The 12,901-nt window shown below is 70.3% G+C and overlaps 2 protein-coding genes across 4 annotated transcripts; both read right to left on the bottom strand.

Moving 5' to 3' along the window:
- Positions 1-1,715: 1,715 nt before the first annotated feature.
- Positions 1,716-3,754, bottom strand: DNLZ (DNL-type zinc finger). Its single transcript, XM_059658562.1, has 3 exons — positions 3,457-3,754; positions 2,665-2,804; positions 1,716-1,963 (listed from the first exon to the last, which is right to left on the bottom strand). Exons 1-3 carry the CDS (start codon positions 3,655-3,657, stop codon positions 1,795-1,797), a joined length of 510 nt encoding a protein of 169 aa, XP_059514545.1. The 5' UTR covers positions 3,658-3,754; the 3' UTR covers positions 1,716-1,794.
- Positions 3,755-3,955: 201 nt separating this feature from the next.
- On the bottom strand, positions 3,956-12,387 carry CARD9 (caspase recruitment domain family member 9). Of its 3 annotated transcripts, XM_059658551.1 has the most exons (13): positions 12,114-12,387; positions 10,702-10,914; positions 10,402-10,539; positions 9,551-9,855; positions 9,144-9,323; positions 8,901-9,044; positions 8,547-8,672; positions 7,145-7,336; positions 6,663-6,704; positions 6,246-6,294; positions 4,996-5,072; positions 4,425-4,501; positions 3,957-4,331 (listed from the first exon to the last, which is right to left on the bottom strand). In XM_059658551.1, exons 2-13 carry the CDS (start codon positions 10,883-10,885, stop codon positions 4,232-4,234), a joined length of 1,614 nt encoding a protein of 537 aa, XP_059514534.1. In that variant the 5' UTR covers positions 10,886-10,914; positions 12,114-12,387; the 3' UTR covers positions 3,957-4,231. The 3 variants fall into 3 exon arrangements, with proteins under 3 accessions (XP_059514533.1, XP_059514534.1, XP_059514532.1); XM_059658550.1 differs by lacking the exon at positions 12,114-12,387 and having other exon boundaries at positions 3,956-4,331; positions 8,901-9,008; positions 10,702-12,064; XM_059658549.1 differs by lacking the exon at positions 12,114-12,387 and having other exon boundaries at positions 10,702-12,063.
- Positions 12,388-12,901: the final 514 nt, after the last annotated feature.

Here is a 12,901-nt window from a genome sequence, read left to right as displayed (position 1 = left end):
GGTGGCATCGCTCCTGAGACGGAGCAGGGACCCCCACAACGGTCCTCACTCCCCAGGAGCCCTGGGGCCTGAACGCTCTGCAAATAACACCGGGTGCTGTGTCCCTTCTCGGCAGCTAACGGCTCCGACAGTCCTGCAGGAAGTCGTGTGATGCTGTCCGACCCTCCTGAATGTCCCCAGACACATGACCCCTGATTTGACCTTTTGGAGAGGGCCCTGGACTGGGGCTGGGGGGGGGGGGCAGAGAAGCCCGGCTGGAAAGGGCAGAGGCCTGGCGATGGCCACTGTTTGAAAGGGGGGGTACTGTCGCTCCGTGTGGCGAGGCCAGTAGACCAGGCGACGGTGCCACTGAAAGAGGCATTTGATCCTGTGGCGGGAGCCAGAGGAGGGGTCCCAGGCCACGGGCCACACGGGAAGGTTGCAGGTGGGCCAGAGGCAGGGGAGGGGACGTGCACAGGGCCTGGCAGGTGCAAACAACTGGTGGCTCCCAGCGGGGACTGCCCTGAGCGTCTGGTCCCTGCCTGGTGCGCTCACAGGCATCTGTCATCTCTCTTGGGGGGGGGGGGACGGGGGACAGTCCCTCCAGGGTCAGCAGGGCTTACAGGTCAAAGCATCAGAATGTAAAAATGACACGGTCAACACACACATCCAAACCACAGGCCTCAGTTTCCCCAGCCATGAAGGGAGGATCCTGGGTGGCCCTACTAGGTCCAGCCAGCTTCCCAGGCCTCCCCAAACTCAGTCCCAACGCGGGGGGCAGTGAGGCAGCCAGGCCAAGGCCCGGCCCCCGCTCCTGCGCCCCAGGGCAGCCAGTCCCCGCGTGGCCTCGGGGCTCCGCGGGGGAGCAGGCGGGGGCGCTGAGGATGACAGTCCCTGCAGATGGCGCAGGAGGCGCTGGCGGGAATAATGGAGGGTTGTTTGCCAAGGAGAGGACAGGGGGTAATCGAGGCGAAGCACAAGCTGCCAGGGCCCCGGAGAACAAAGCCGAGGCTCCGGGGGCCGGCGCGGGGCGGGCGGGGATCCGACGGGCCGGTGATTCATGCTGAAGGTCACACAGCCCAGAACACTCGGGAGATAAACACACTTTCATAAACACAGGAACATCCTGGGGAGGCCGTCAAACACGGCAGCCAGACAAACCGCACACCCCGGGGTGGGGGCCACGTGGGGCCCGCCCGCCCCCGCCCCTCAGAGGGCGGCCCAGCTCCCGCTGCCCTCGTCGCCAAGGCCGCCCGGCCCGCCGGCGGCTGCGGTGAGCGGCCTGGTGTGTGTCCAGGGGGTGGCAGGTGGCAGGGAGGGATCTGGGGGGCCTCCCTGAGTCTGGCCCGAGAGATGTGCTGAACCTGCCCCAGGAAGGACGCTGGCTAACTGGCCGTCCCTCGGGCCTCTCCCCAGAAACAGCTGGGTCACGACTGGGCCACCCTGTCCCTGTGCCCAGTCTGCTCTTGCCGTCCGTGCCCGACAGGGTGGCCTCTCTTCATCTGCGGACAGGAAGGCAGCGACTCAGCGGGGCAAAGGGACCGCCCCAAGGCCACACAGCCACGCAGGAGGCCTGAGACTCCACGTCCAGCCCCCCCCCCCACGCGGACATGGCCAGCCCCTCCGAGCCAGGGGCCGGCGGTGGGCCAGGGGTCCCCCGGCTGCACCTGGAGGGGGTCCTGGGAGTTACTGACTCGGAACAGGGACAACAGCAGAGCCCAGGGCCCGTCGCCTGCCAGTGATGTCTGTTTATTGCCAGAAGCCGGCGTGCACAGCGGCCGGCCGAAGCAGCCCTCTCAAGGGCGGGAGGCAGGGTCAGCTGGGCTCTGTCTTGCCAGGGTGGGTGGGATCCTTGTCCTCGCCCCCTTCTGTTGCAGTGGTAGATTTGGGGGCCCCCGCAGCCTCTAGCACCAGCTCCAGAGCCCCATCACCGGCCACTCGGCACACCTTCTCCCCTCTGGCTGCCAGGATTTCTTCAATATTCCTGAGAGAGAGGGAGGCACCATGACGCTCCGGGCTCCTCACTTGTCCTGCAACTCGGCCCTTGAGGGCACCCAAGGTCAAGCTTGAGCCAGGAACACCGGGTGGCATTGGGGCCACGGCACATCGGGCCACTGCGCGCTGCCCTCGGGGGCCTTCTCCACGCCCCCCGGGGGTGCCTGTTACCGGCCCATTCCCCGGGAGAACGCGCGCTCAGAAGCCCATCTGAACTGTGGAGGGCCACCTGGCCTCAAGGCTGCTGACCACTGCCCCCCTGCTCTCCACAGAGGGTAGCCAACTCTGCAGGCCCCCGGCCTCGTCCACACCGCCTCGCACACCCCCCGTCTGGTGCGTCGACCCGGCAGCATGGATAGAGGACAAGCTCCCGCCCACAACCGGCACTCAGACATCTTTGTAGGGTGAAGGAAGGAACCACAAAATGCAAGAGCCGTTGCTTTGAGAGTCAGCCTCGCCTGACCCTTCACTGTCGGGGAGGCCTGTGGCCCCGACAGATGGGTCCTGCCTGCAGTCCGTCCTGGGGCTCATTTATATAAAGTTATCGGTGGTTTCTCTGAAATTCAAATTTAGCTGCTCCTCCAGTTGGATAAGGTGGGAGAAGAGGGCTCGGTACACCTCCTGAGGGAGGCGGGGTGGGGCTCTGACCTGGGACTCTGACCCCCAACCCTGCCCAGGCGGCCTCCTCACCTCTTCCCATCCAAGTCGGAGAACCAGCCCAGGTTGTCCGCGATGATGTGGTGGTTCTGGCAGCCAGGGCAGGTCACGATGACCACTCCCTGGTGATAAGCCAGCTTGGAGATTCGCTTGGAGGACCGGGTCCCACATACCTGGGGGAGACGTGGAGACAGGGCACGTGAGGCCATGGGCCCGCCCTTGGGGGTAGCTCCACCCCTCCGGCGGCACCTGCCCTCCCAGGACACGCCCCCAATGCATAGCTCCACCCCTCCGGCGGCCCCTGCCCTCCCAGAAGGACACGCCCCCAATGCATAGCTCCACCTCTCCCAGATGGCACCGCCCCTGGGGACAGCATTCCCGCGTGGCCCCGCCCCTCCTAGGACACGCCCCAATGCATAGCTCCACCCCTCTCCCAGAAGACCCCGCCCCTGAGGACAGCATTCCCGCGTGGCCCCGCCCCTCCGAGGACACGCCCCCCCGATGCATAGATCCACCCCTCTCCCAGAAGGCCCCGCCCCTGGGGACAGCATTCCCGCGTGGCCCCGCCCCTCCGAGGACACGCCCCCGATGCATAGATCCACCCCTCTCCCAGAAGGCCCCGCCCCTGGGGACAGCATTCCCGCGTGGCCCCGCCCCTTCTAGGACAAGCCCCCAAATGCATAGCCCCACCCCTCTCCCAGAAGGCCCCGCCCCTCCGAGGGCACGCCCCCAATGCACAGCTCCACCCCTCCACGCGGTCGCCCCGCGCCACCCCTGCCCGCAGCGGGCTCCAGCGCCAGGGGCCCCGCCCGGCCGCGCGCCCACCTTGCAGGTGTAGACGAGCTGGTAGTGCGCCGCGCTGGGCCCAGGCTCGGAGCTCCAGTGCCGCCAGCCGCAGCGCCAGGGCCGCCTCTTCCCCGCGGCCTCGGGGCGGGCCCCGCACCCCCACAGTCGCCTCAAGCCGGGCCCCCCGGGCCGCGCGCGGCTCACCAGCGACGACACGCGGCACAGCGCCGCTCGCAGCATCCCTCCCGCCGCCCTACCCGCCCCGCCCCGCTCCCGCCCGGCAGAGCTGAAGCCGCGCCGCCGCCATCTTGGAAGCGGGCGGGCGGAAGCGACCCTCCCGGGCCCGCGCGGCCGCTGCTGCCCCCTGGCGGCCGGCGGGGCGGCTTGGACGGTGCGCGAGCGAGGCCGCGGCCGCGCGCCCGCTGCAGGGGGCGGGGTGTGTGTGGGTCCCTCTTGGGGGACAGGGCAGACCCAGCGCCACCCGCGGGCGGCTCCGCTGCGGCAGTGGCTTTGCTTTTCAGGAGCCGCATTTCTTTTCTCTCTTTAAAAAACATACTTTTATTGACTTCAGAGCGGGAGGGAGAAACGTCAGTGATGAGCACCATGGATCGGCCGCCTCCTGCACGCCCCCGACTGGGATCAGCCATTAACCTGGCCGTGCCCTGGGCGGGGCTCGAACCCGGGACCCCTCGGTCCGCAGGCGGCGCTCTGTCCGGGGCCGCCGGCCGGGAGCCGCACTGAGTGCTCCCCGTCCGCCTCACACCCGGGGGACCCCACGGGGCTGTGTGCGCCGGTGCGCGGACGGTGCCCGCCGCTAGGAGCCCTCGGTGTCCGTGTTGTCGCTGCCCGTCGTGTTCTCCCAGTCCACCTCCCCCGGCCGCGGGCCGTGCTGCAGCTTGCGGAGCGCGCGCTTCCTGCGGAGAGGAGAGCCGGCGCGGTGTGCGGGGTCCGGGGGGCCGCCGCCCGCCCCGCCCGCCCCGCGCCCCGCGCCCCGCGCCGTCCCGCACCTGCGGTAGTTCTCGAAGCTCTCCTTGAGGCGCCGCCGCTCCTTCTCGGGGGGCTCCCCGCCGCTCAGCCCCGCGTCCTGCAGCAGCGGGAAGATCAGCTGAGCAGCGCTCCGCGCCCGCACTGCGCGCGGGGGGGGGGGGGGGGGGCGGGGGGGATGGGCAGGTCCGAGCGGCAGCACCAGCTCCGTGCGGGGAGCGGGGTGTGGGTCCCTCCTTTTGGAGGACAAGACAGACCCAGCGCCACCCGCGGGCGGGGCTCCAGGCCAGGATCCCTCTGCTCCTCGGCTGGGGGTGGGGCTGGGGGGTTGGGGGGTGGGGCTGGGGGGGCTCCCGGCAGTGGTGATCCGTTCAGGTTGCCTGGCCCGCACAGAACACAGGCCTCCCGTGGCTGCCACTGCCCAGGCACAGCCCTGGCCTGGCCACCCCTCTGCCCACTGCTTTGCGCAAGGGAGGGGCTCAGCTTGAGGTTCCAAACACTGCACCCCAAGTGTTTGCTCCCCCATACCCGCCCCCAGGCATCCCGGGGGAGGAATCCTCTCCCCAGGGCAGGGCCACCCCAGGTCAGCCTTACATTGGGGGTCAGTAAGGGCCGCTCGCTCTGCAGAGCCTCCAAGGACCGCTCTGGGCTCTCCCGGTCAGCGGGGCCGCCTGCAGAGGAGAGTGGTGCCTGTGGGTGCCGCCCCCCTGCCAGGACCCAGCGGGCCGGCCGCACCCCCTCCTCGCACCCCTGCCAGCACCCAGCGGGCCGGCCGCACCCCTTCCTCACCCCTGGTGCTGCCTGCCCAGCCCGGCGCTGCCTGCTGGGACCCCACAAGGATCCCCATGTACAGACAGGGCCCCGGGGCGCTCCCACCTCAACCTCTGCTCCTCCCACCAGCATGGCCCTACCCTCCTCTGTGGGGGCCGAAGGTTCCAGGCTGCTGGGCCCCCCCCCCGAATGGGCCAGGGCCTAGACGGCCCAGGGCTCAGGACTCTGGGGTGGCAGGTGCCCTGAGGGGCTGGCTTCCCTAAACTGGCCATGAGGGGGGACTCCGGGCTCAAGTCACAGAGACTCCATAGGGAGCCCAGGTCTCTGCCTGCAGCCGACACCTCCCCCTGAGCCTCTGACTGCAGCGCCCGGCTCCTGTGAGGGGCCGCCCCCCTGGGCCAGGGCTCCAGGCTGGCTGGGCTCACCACCTTCAGGCCGGTGGCCCCAAGCTCAGACCACCCAACCCTCACTTCTCTATTCGGTGCCTCTTCTTCCGCTTTTGCCCCTTTGGGAGCTGGGTCAGGCCTGACGCTGAGGAAGTCTTGTCTGGCTTCCCACACAGCCTCTGCGGTGCCCCCTAACCCCTCCCCCCCAAGCCCTGGCCCAGCGCCGGCTCCTCCCGAACTCAGACCCCACCTTCCGAGCCAGCCCCTGCCCCATGTCACCTGCGGGCCACCTCCTGGCCGCCCGCGCAGTCCTGTCTTCAGGAGGCAGAGGGTGCGGCCCGTTACCCGTAGCCCCCAGCTCCCCCCACCTCCGACAGCCCCTCTGTCCCTCCTGTCCCCCTTCCTGGTGTGGCACACCTGGGTGCCAGCTGGCTGCCCCTCCCCTGCTCCCTGCTCAGGCCTGGGGCTGGAGCTGGAGCTGGACACAGCCAGCAGGCCTGGCCCCGGGTTCAAATGCGGCGCTCCCTGGCTCACTGGGGGGCTCCGGGGGTCACTTCTCCCTCCCAGCCTCAGTGTCCCCAAGTGTGAAGTGCACAGGACAGGGCTGGAGGACACATCCCCAGGCACCAGCCAGCAGGGCTGCGTGGGCCGAGGGTCAGGCCTGGGTGGCAGCCCCGCCCTCCTCACCTTTGTCCGAGAGCCGGGCGTCGTCCTCCAGGTCCCGGGGGATGGAGAGCTTCCAGAGAGAGACGGGCCGCCGGTCAGGACACTGCCCCGCAGACGAGCCCCGCCCCCTGGGCTGCTGTCCCCTCGCTGTCCCCCTCTGCACCAGCCTCTCGGGGGGGTCTCCGCGGCCCAGCCGGGCCAGGGCCCAGCGGGAGGGCCCCCACGAGGGCACGGGGTGGGGCTGCCGGGTCCGTCCTGCCCTGAGCACACAGAGGCCCGGGACACCAGCTGCCCGTGGCGGGTCGGGAGGAGAGGGGCCGGCCCAGCTCACCAGGGCCGCTGGCAGGCGGCCGAGCTCCTGGAACTTCCCAGGGACGTGCGTGGGGCCGCGGTCCGGTGGGGGCCGTGGCCAGGAGCCCGCCCGGCAGGCGCACTCACCTCCTGGGAGCTCCTGGGTGAGCTGTCCTCCAGGTCGGAGCTCTGTGGTCACAGAAGAGGCCGGTCAGCAGGCTGCGGGGAAGCTGAGCCGCCTCGGGAATGGGCTGGGGTGGGGGTGGGGGGGTCCCAGGCCAGTTCTCCAGGGAGGTCCCCCTCTGCCCCTCACCGCACCCAGAGCCACCTGCCAGGGGGCTGAGGAGGGCCTGGGACCTGCCAGGGCCACCAGGGGGCTCTCCAGCGGCTCTCCTGGGCTCTGGGGTCCCTGGGGACATGCCTGCACCAGGGGCCACCCCCCCTATCCGCCACAGCAGGGCCCCCGAGAGGCCCCCGGTGTCCCACCACTGCAGGGCTCCCCTAGAGCCCCCCTCCCCGTGTTCTGCAGCAACAGCCCCCCCAGAGGCGCCCTGTGTCCCGTGGCAGCAGCCTCTCCAGGCGCCCCCCCCCCCCGTGTCCCGCGGCAGCAGGGCCCCCAGGAAGCGCACCAGGACCAGCATCTCCAGCTGCTGCCGCTTGAGCCTGCCCTCGGCGGCCAGCAGCTGGCCCTCGCGCTGGAACAGCTGCAGCTGCAGCTCGTCCGCCTTCTCGCCCAGCTCCCGGGCCTGCTTGCGCAGCGCGTCCTTGTCCTGCAGGCTGCGGGCGTACTGCGCGTGCAGCTGCTCCCGGGACGCGATGGCCTGCGGGGAGACCCTGCGTGGGGACCCGGACGGCCGCCCCCGGCACGGCCGCCCACGTCCAGCCCGGGCCCAGGCCTCCTCTGCCCCGTCCAGCGGCGCAGTGTCAGGGATCGTCAACGCAATGAAGGCGCGTGACGGGAAGCGTGGGCCGTTCAGAGAAGGAAGGACATTAAAATCCTCCGCACCAGCCGGGCCGGCCGGCGTGCTGGGCAGCCTGCGCTTGGTCCCCACACGCGGGTTCGTGCGTCTGGGCCGCGGCCGCCACCAACACCATGAAGGTGTAGCCCTAGCCGGTTTGGCTCGGTGGATAGAGTGTCGGCCAAAGGGTCCTGGGTTCGATTCCCGGTCAGGGCACATGCCCGGGGTGTGGGCTTGATCCCCAGTGTGCGGTGTGCAGGAGGCAGCCCATCAATGATTCTCTCTTGTCATTGATGTTTCTCTCTCTCTCCCTCTCTCCCTTCCTCTCTGAAATCAATAAAAATATATTTAACAACAGCGATTGTGAACAGCCGATAATATTCTTTAAAACGAATGTGTCACACTGTGCTGTGCCCCCGCCCTCGCCACGGCAGGCTGAGCGTGAGGCTGAGAGGACAAATGCGCCACCGCCAGACCACGTCCGGCTCGGCCGCAGCCCACGACCACGGTGGGCAGGTTGTCTGTGGGGACCGCCCAGGAGGCGGGTGCTGCCTCCCGGCCACAAGGCGGCAGCCAACCGAGGTGCCCGTGGTGTTTGGGGTTAACAGTTATTTGCAAAACAAGACAGAGGCTTCCAATTTTGTAAAATAAAAAACGAAGCTGTATGTACGTCGACAAAGTCTGGGGAGCCCAGTGCGAGGTGGACCTCCTGCAGCCGCTGGGCGGCGGTGGCCGGCGGCACGGTGTTCACATGTGCTCTTGTCCTTTAAAAGCCACTTGGAGCCCGGCTGGTGTGGCTCAGTGGACTGAGCGTTGATCGTCCCAGGGATCAAGAGGTCCCAGGTTCGATCCCCATCAGGGTACCACAAGCCCAGTAGGGGGCGTGCAGGAGGCAGCCGGTCCATGTGTCTCTCTCATCTCTCATCAATGTTTTTATCTCCCTCTCCCTCTCCCTTCCTCTCTGAAATCAATAAAAATAGGTTTTTTTAAAGATAATTTTAACCACCCCCGCCTCCCCACCCGGCCCCGGCCAAGCTATTGCCCGGCGGCCCGCCCTCCGCGGGGCCCCTACCTGGTCCCGCTCGATGGCCACCTCCTCCAGCTGCTGCAGGATGGCCTCGATGCGGTCCTTGTACATCTTGGAGTCCTTCCGCAGGGCCTGGCACTGCAGCTCGAACACCTCCTTCTCCTCCAGGCACTGCGGGCGGGAGACGGCAGCTGGCCACACCGCCCGCGCCCCACAGCCTGCCCGCCGGGGCTTCCAGACCAAACCCTCCCCAGGGAGAGCGGGCAAGGGGTGGGGTGAGGAGCCGGGCCCTGTGCCTCCCGGAAGGGGCCTAGGGATGTGGAGCTGAGAGGGGAGGCCCCGGGCAGACCCTCCGCCCACCCTGCCTGGCGGGCCCCTGCCCTTGCCCGGTCCCGCTACCCGGGCGCGCAGCGCCTCGGCCTGGCGCAGGTCCTTGCGGAGGGCGAAGATGGTGCCGGCCTGCTCCTGGTGCTCCCGCAGCGCCTGCCTCCAGTCCTCCTCCAGCACCTGGATGTAGGGGCTGCTCTTGTCCGGCTTCCCCTCCTGTGGGTGGCGCAGGGCACAGGGCGGCAGGGCAGCGGCGGGGCGGGGGGAGGCGCCCGCCCCGCCGGCCCCTGCGGCGCCCGCCCCGCCCGCCCCCACCTGGGCGGAGGCCTCCAGCTCCTGCACCCGGGCCTGCAGCTCCGCCTTCTCCTGCTGCAGCTCCCACAGCAGCTCCTGGCTCGGCCGCTGCTCCATGGCGTGCCTCAGCTTCAGCGTGTGCTTGCGCTCCACCTTGCAGTCGTCCTCCGCCTTCATCAGGCTGTGCTTGAGCCGGTCCACCTGCCGGCCGCAGCGTCAGCCCCGCCCGCCGCCCCCCTCGACGGGCCCACAAACGATGCCCGCCCCCGCCCCTGCCCGCCCTGTGCCGCCGCCCGGACACCCGTGGGGACCAGAGGGCACTTCCAGCCGCAGGCCCTGCCGGCCCTGCCCCTCAACGGGGCCCGCCACCGTCCCGGCCCGCCCCCGCCCGCAGCCCGCCGCCCGGACGCCCGCGGGGCCGAGGGCACCTCCAGCTGCAGGTCGCGGTTGCGCATGAGCGCGGCGCCCTTCTCCTCGCTCTGGCGTGCCAGGCGCATGGCCAGGTCGTAGTTCTCGTCCTTGCAGCGCTTGAGCTCGCGGCCGCAGGCCTCGCACTCCTCCTTGAGCCGCTGCACGCGCTCCTGGTGCTTGCGCAGCAGGCAGTCCTTGACGCGCAGCTCCTTGATGAAGTCGTCCTTGGAGCTCAGCAGGGCCGTCAGGTCCTGCACCTTCTTCTGCAGCTTCATCACCTCGCTCATCAGCAGCTGCGTCAGCCCCGACTCCCCGGACGCGTCTGCGGGCCGGGCCGGGGTCAGAGGTCCCGACCCCGTCGCCCGGCTCCATCACCCGGCCCTGGGCTTGCCCTGCAGCTCCCGGCTCGGCTCAGGGACGGTTCCCAGTGGCTGCGGCTCCCCGTGGAGGAAATGGACTGCGGTTCTGACTCCGCACCCTCCCCCCAGGGCGGGGTGCAGCCAGGGCGCCGGGCCCCCTCCCCTTTCTCTAATTTTGTTGTGATCTGGATCCTGAGGCGAGGGGACTCGGATCCAGGGCCCGGGACCCACAGGCCCCTGACCTCTCAGGGGTCAGGTGGTCTTCGGGCCGGACAGGCTCGGGGCCGCAAGCCGGCCTGGGCACCCTCACCTCCCGCCTGCCCCCCACTCCAGAGCGACGGACGGGAGCCAGGCCCAGACCTGCCCCCGCGTGGACCCTTCCCCGGCGTCTCACCCCGTTTTATCCACTGGGAGACCCCACAGGGAGGGGCCAGCAGCCCTGCCCCCAGGCCCCTGGGTCCCGGCCCTGTGCCCCAGGCCCGCCGGGTGCCCGTGGGCCCCGCCCTCACCGATGATCATGGAGAAGACGCGGGCGGGCTCCTTGCCCGTGACCTTCTGGTAGAGCTGCGGGTAGTAGAGCTCCAGGCTCTCAAGGAAGGCCACGTAGCCCCTGTGGCCCGTGCGCTGCAGGATGTCCAGCAGCGCGCCTGCAACCAGACAGCTGCTGGGGCGGGCGCAGGGGCGGGGCCCTGGCAGCCCCGAGGCCCGGGCGCCGCCCGCCCGCAGGTGCCTAGCCCGCCGGACAGGGCAGGAGGCCGGGGTTTCCCGCTCCCACGCGGCCCTCCCGGGGAGCGGGCGGCGGCACTGACCCACTTTGCGCTTGCGGATGGCCAGGCTGGGGTCGCTGAGCACCTGCTCCTCGTCGTCGGGGCTCAGGACCTTGCACTGCCGCAGGTAGGGCGTGATGCGCGCGGGGTCGATGACGGAGATGAGCTTCACGCGGAAGCCCTCCAGGGCGCTCCAGCACTCGTCCTCGTTCTCGTAGTCGGACATGGCGGCGGGCGCGGCCGAGCCGGGGCGCACTGGCAGGACACGCGCGCTGAGCTGGCGTCCCAGCCGGGACCAGGCCGCCACCTGGAGCCCGGCCCGAGCTCCGGGCAGAGGCAACCAGGAACCAGGCCCCGGCGTGGTTGGGGGAGTGTGCAGCCCCACCCACCTCCCATCTCGGAGACCACAGAGGGCACGACCGCGGCACGGTGACCCGCACCCCATCAGCTCACTGGCGGCGCCCCCAAGCCGTCCCTGGGCGCCCTGGCCTCTCTCCGGGGCCCCCTCTATGGTGGGGGGGTGGGGGAGACGCTGTCAGACAGGGGGAGTCTAGGAACACTGCCCTCCGACCCTGCCCTGCTCCTGGGCACCCCCAGTGCCATGGAGTCAGACAGCTGCCTCCCCCAGGGAGCGAGCTGCGTGGGTGCCGCCTCTGGCACTGCCCCCTGGCAGGTGAGGGCGAGGAGGCAGTCATCGGTGCCCAGGCTGGAGCCAGAGTGTTGGCAGGGGACCCTCCCACCTTCCCAGCCCCACGACTTCCTCATTCGCCCACTCAGCGCCCTCACATCCCAGTCCATCCCCTCCTCTCCTTCCGGGCCGGTGGCTGGTGATGCAACTGCCACCCAGCAGCTGCCCGGGCTGGCGGCTCCGGGTGAGGCTCCGCAACTTTGCGGCTTGGGAAGGTGGCCGGGCGCCCATGGGGGAGCCAGGGCCCGCCCGAAAGGCGGCTTCGGCGCCTGCCCCAGTCGCTCAAGTGCCGGGCACCCAGCCACCTCTGGCCTCCTCTCCCGCCTCCCCGAGGCGCCTGCTCAGGGCCTGCTCTCGGGGCTGTCACCTGGCTCTCTGACGGGACTGCCCGGCACAGGCCAAGGCAGGGAGCGGCCGTGCGGCCGGCCGTTGGGCAGTGGGGACAGAGGCCGTGACCCACCCTCGTGACAGAGCCTTGGGCCCACGTGGGAAAGGCCACTCGTCCTGGGAGCTAGACCGCAGCTTGAGGCCTGGTGGCGGAGGCCTGGGCGGTGGCGGGTCCCTGCCCCCTGCTGTGCCTGGGGGTGTGTCCCAGCCTAGCGACAGCCGGGCATCGGGGCGCCGAGGGGAACAGGGCAGCGCCCACGCCGCGGCCGCCCACGCCCGCCGCTGTTGCTGGTTCCCAGATGCCCCCAGGTGCCCTGCTGGGAGGCTCCCGGTGCCTCTGGGACCTGCTCCTGCACCTTTCAGAAGGGGGACCACCTACCTCAGGGTCCCGGAGGGAGCCAGGCAGCTGGATGCCCGTCAGCCAGCGCCACTGATTCAATGAGGGCCGGGAAGGGAGGGAGGGAGCCCTGACTTCCTGAAGAGGGACAGGCCCAGGTGGCTGCCTTCTGATTGGCCTGGCCAGGCGCCCCGGAGGCTGGGTCCAGGGAAGTGGAAGTGGCCTGCGCTCCGAGGAGAGCTGCTGGGGGCCCTCCCGCCCAGGAGTCCCGGCCTCCGTGCTCTCTGGGGGCCGCTGCGGCCACAGGCTACTGGGGGCTTTCGGGCAGGAGGTGCCCTGTGCCCAGCACGTCCCCCTTCAGCAGCTTCAGGGGTCCAGCCGCCAGGGGACTGAGGGGACCAGCCCCACTCCGGGGCCCACACAGCCAGGCCGGCACACCGAGCGCCACGGGGCTGCAGTGCGCTGTGCGAGGGCAGGGGCTGGGGAGGCCGCCAGCCAGCGCCGCAGCCAGCACACCCTCCCTTCCCAGGAGCGCCCCGCTTTCCACCAGGACTCACTGGGGTGTGACAGCCCTCCCTGTGGGCCGAGGGAGCCCCCGGCCACCACCTCAGGGGCAGCCACACTGGCCAAGCGGAGTTGCCGCCGGCGTGGCTGGGGTGACAGCTACAGGACAGGCAGGATGAGCAGGTTGGGCGCCTGCCCTGCTCTGGCCCCGCCCCCCAGGTGCTGCCTCCCCGGCCGCTCCCTTCCGGGGAGCCCCATCCTCCGTCCTGGCGAGTCTGCTCCGGCCCATGGCAGTCTGCTGTGGGGCTGACCTTGGGGGTCCTGGC

This window comes from Myotis daubentonii, chromosome 11 (genome assembly GCF_963259705.1).
Source record: "Myotis daubentonii chromosome 11, mMyoDau2.1, whole genome shotgun sequence".
Classification (NCBI taxonomy): domain Eukaryota; kingdom Metazoa; phylum Chordata; class Mammalia; order Chiroptera; family Vespertilionidae; genus Myotis; species Myotis daubentonii.
The sequence above is the reverse complement of the archived record's forward strand: the minus strand, read 5'-3'. Positions and strand labels throughout refer to the sequence as shown.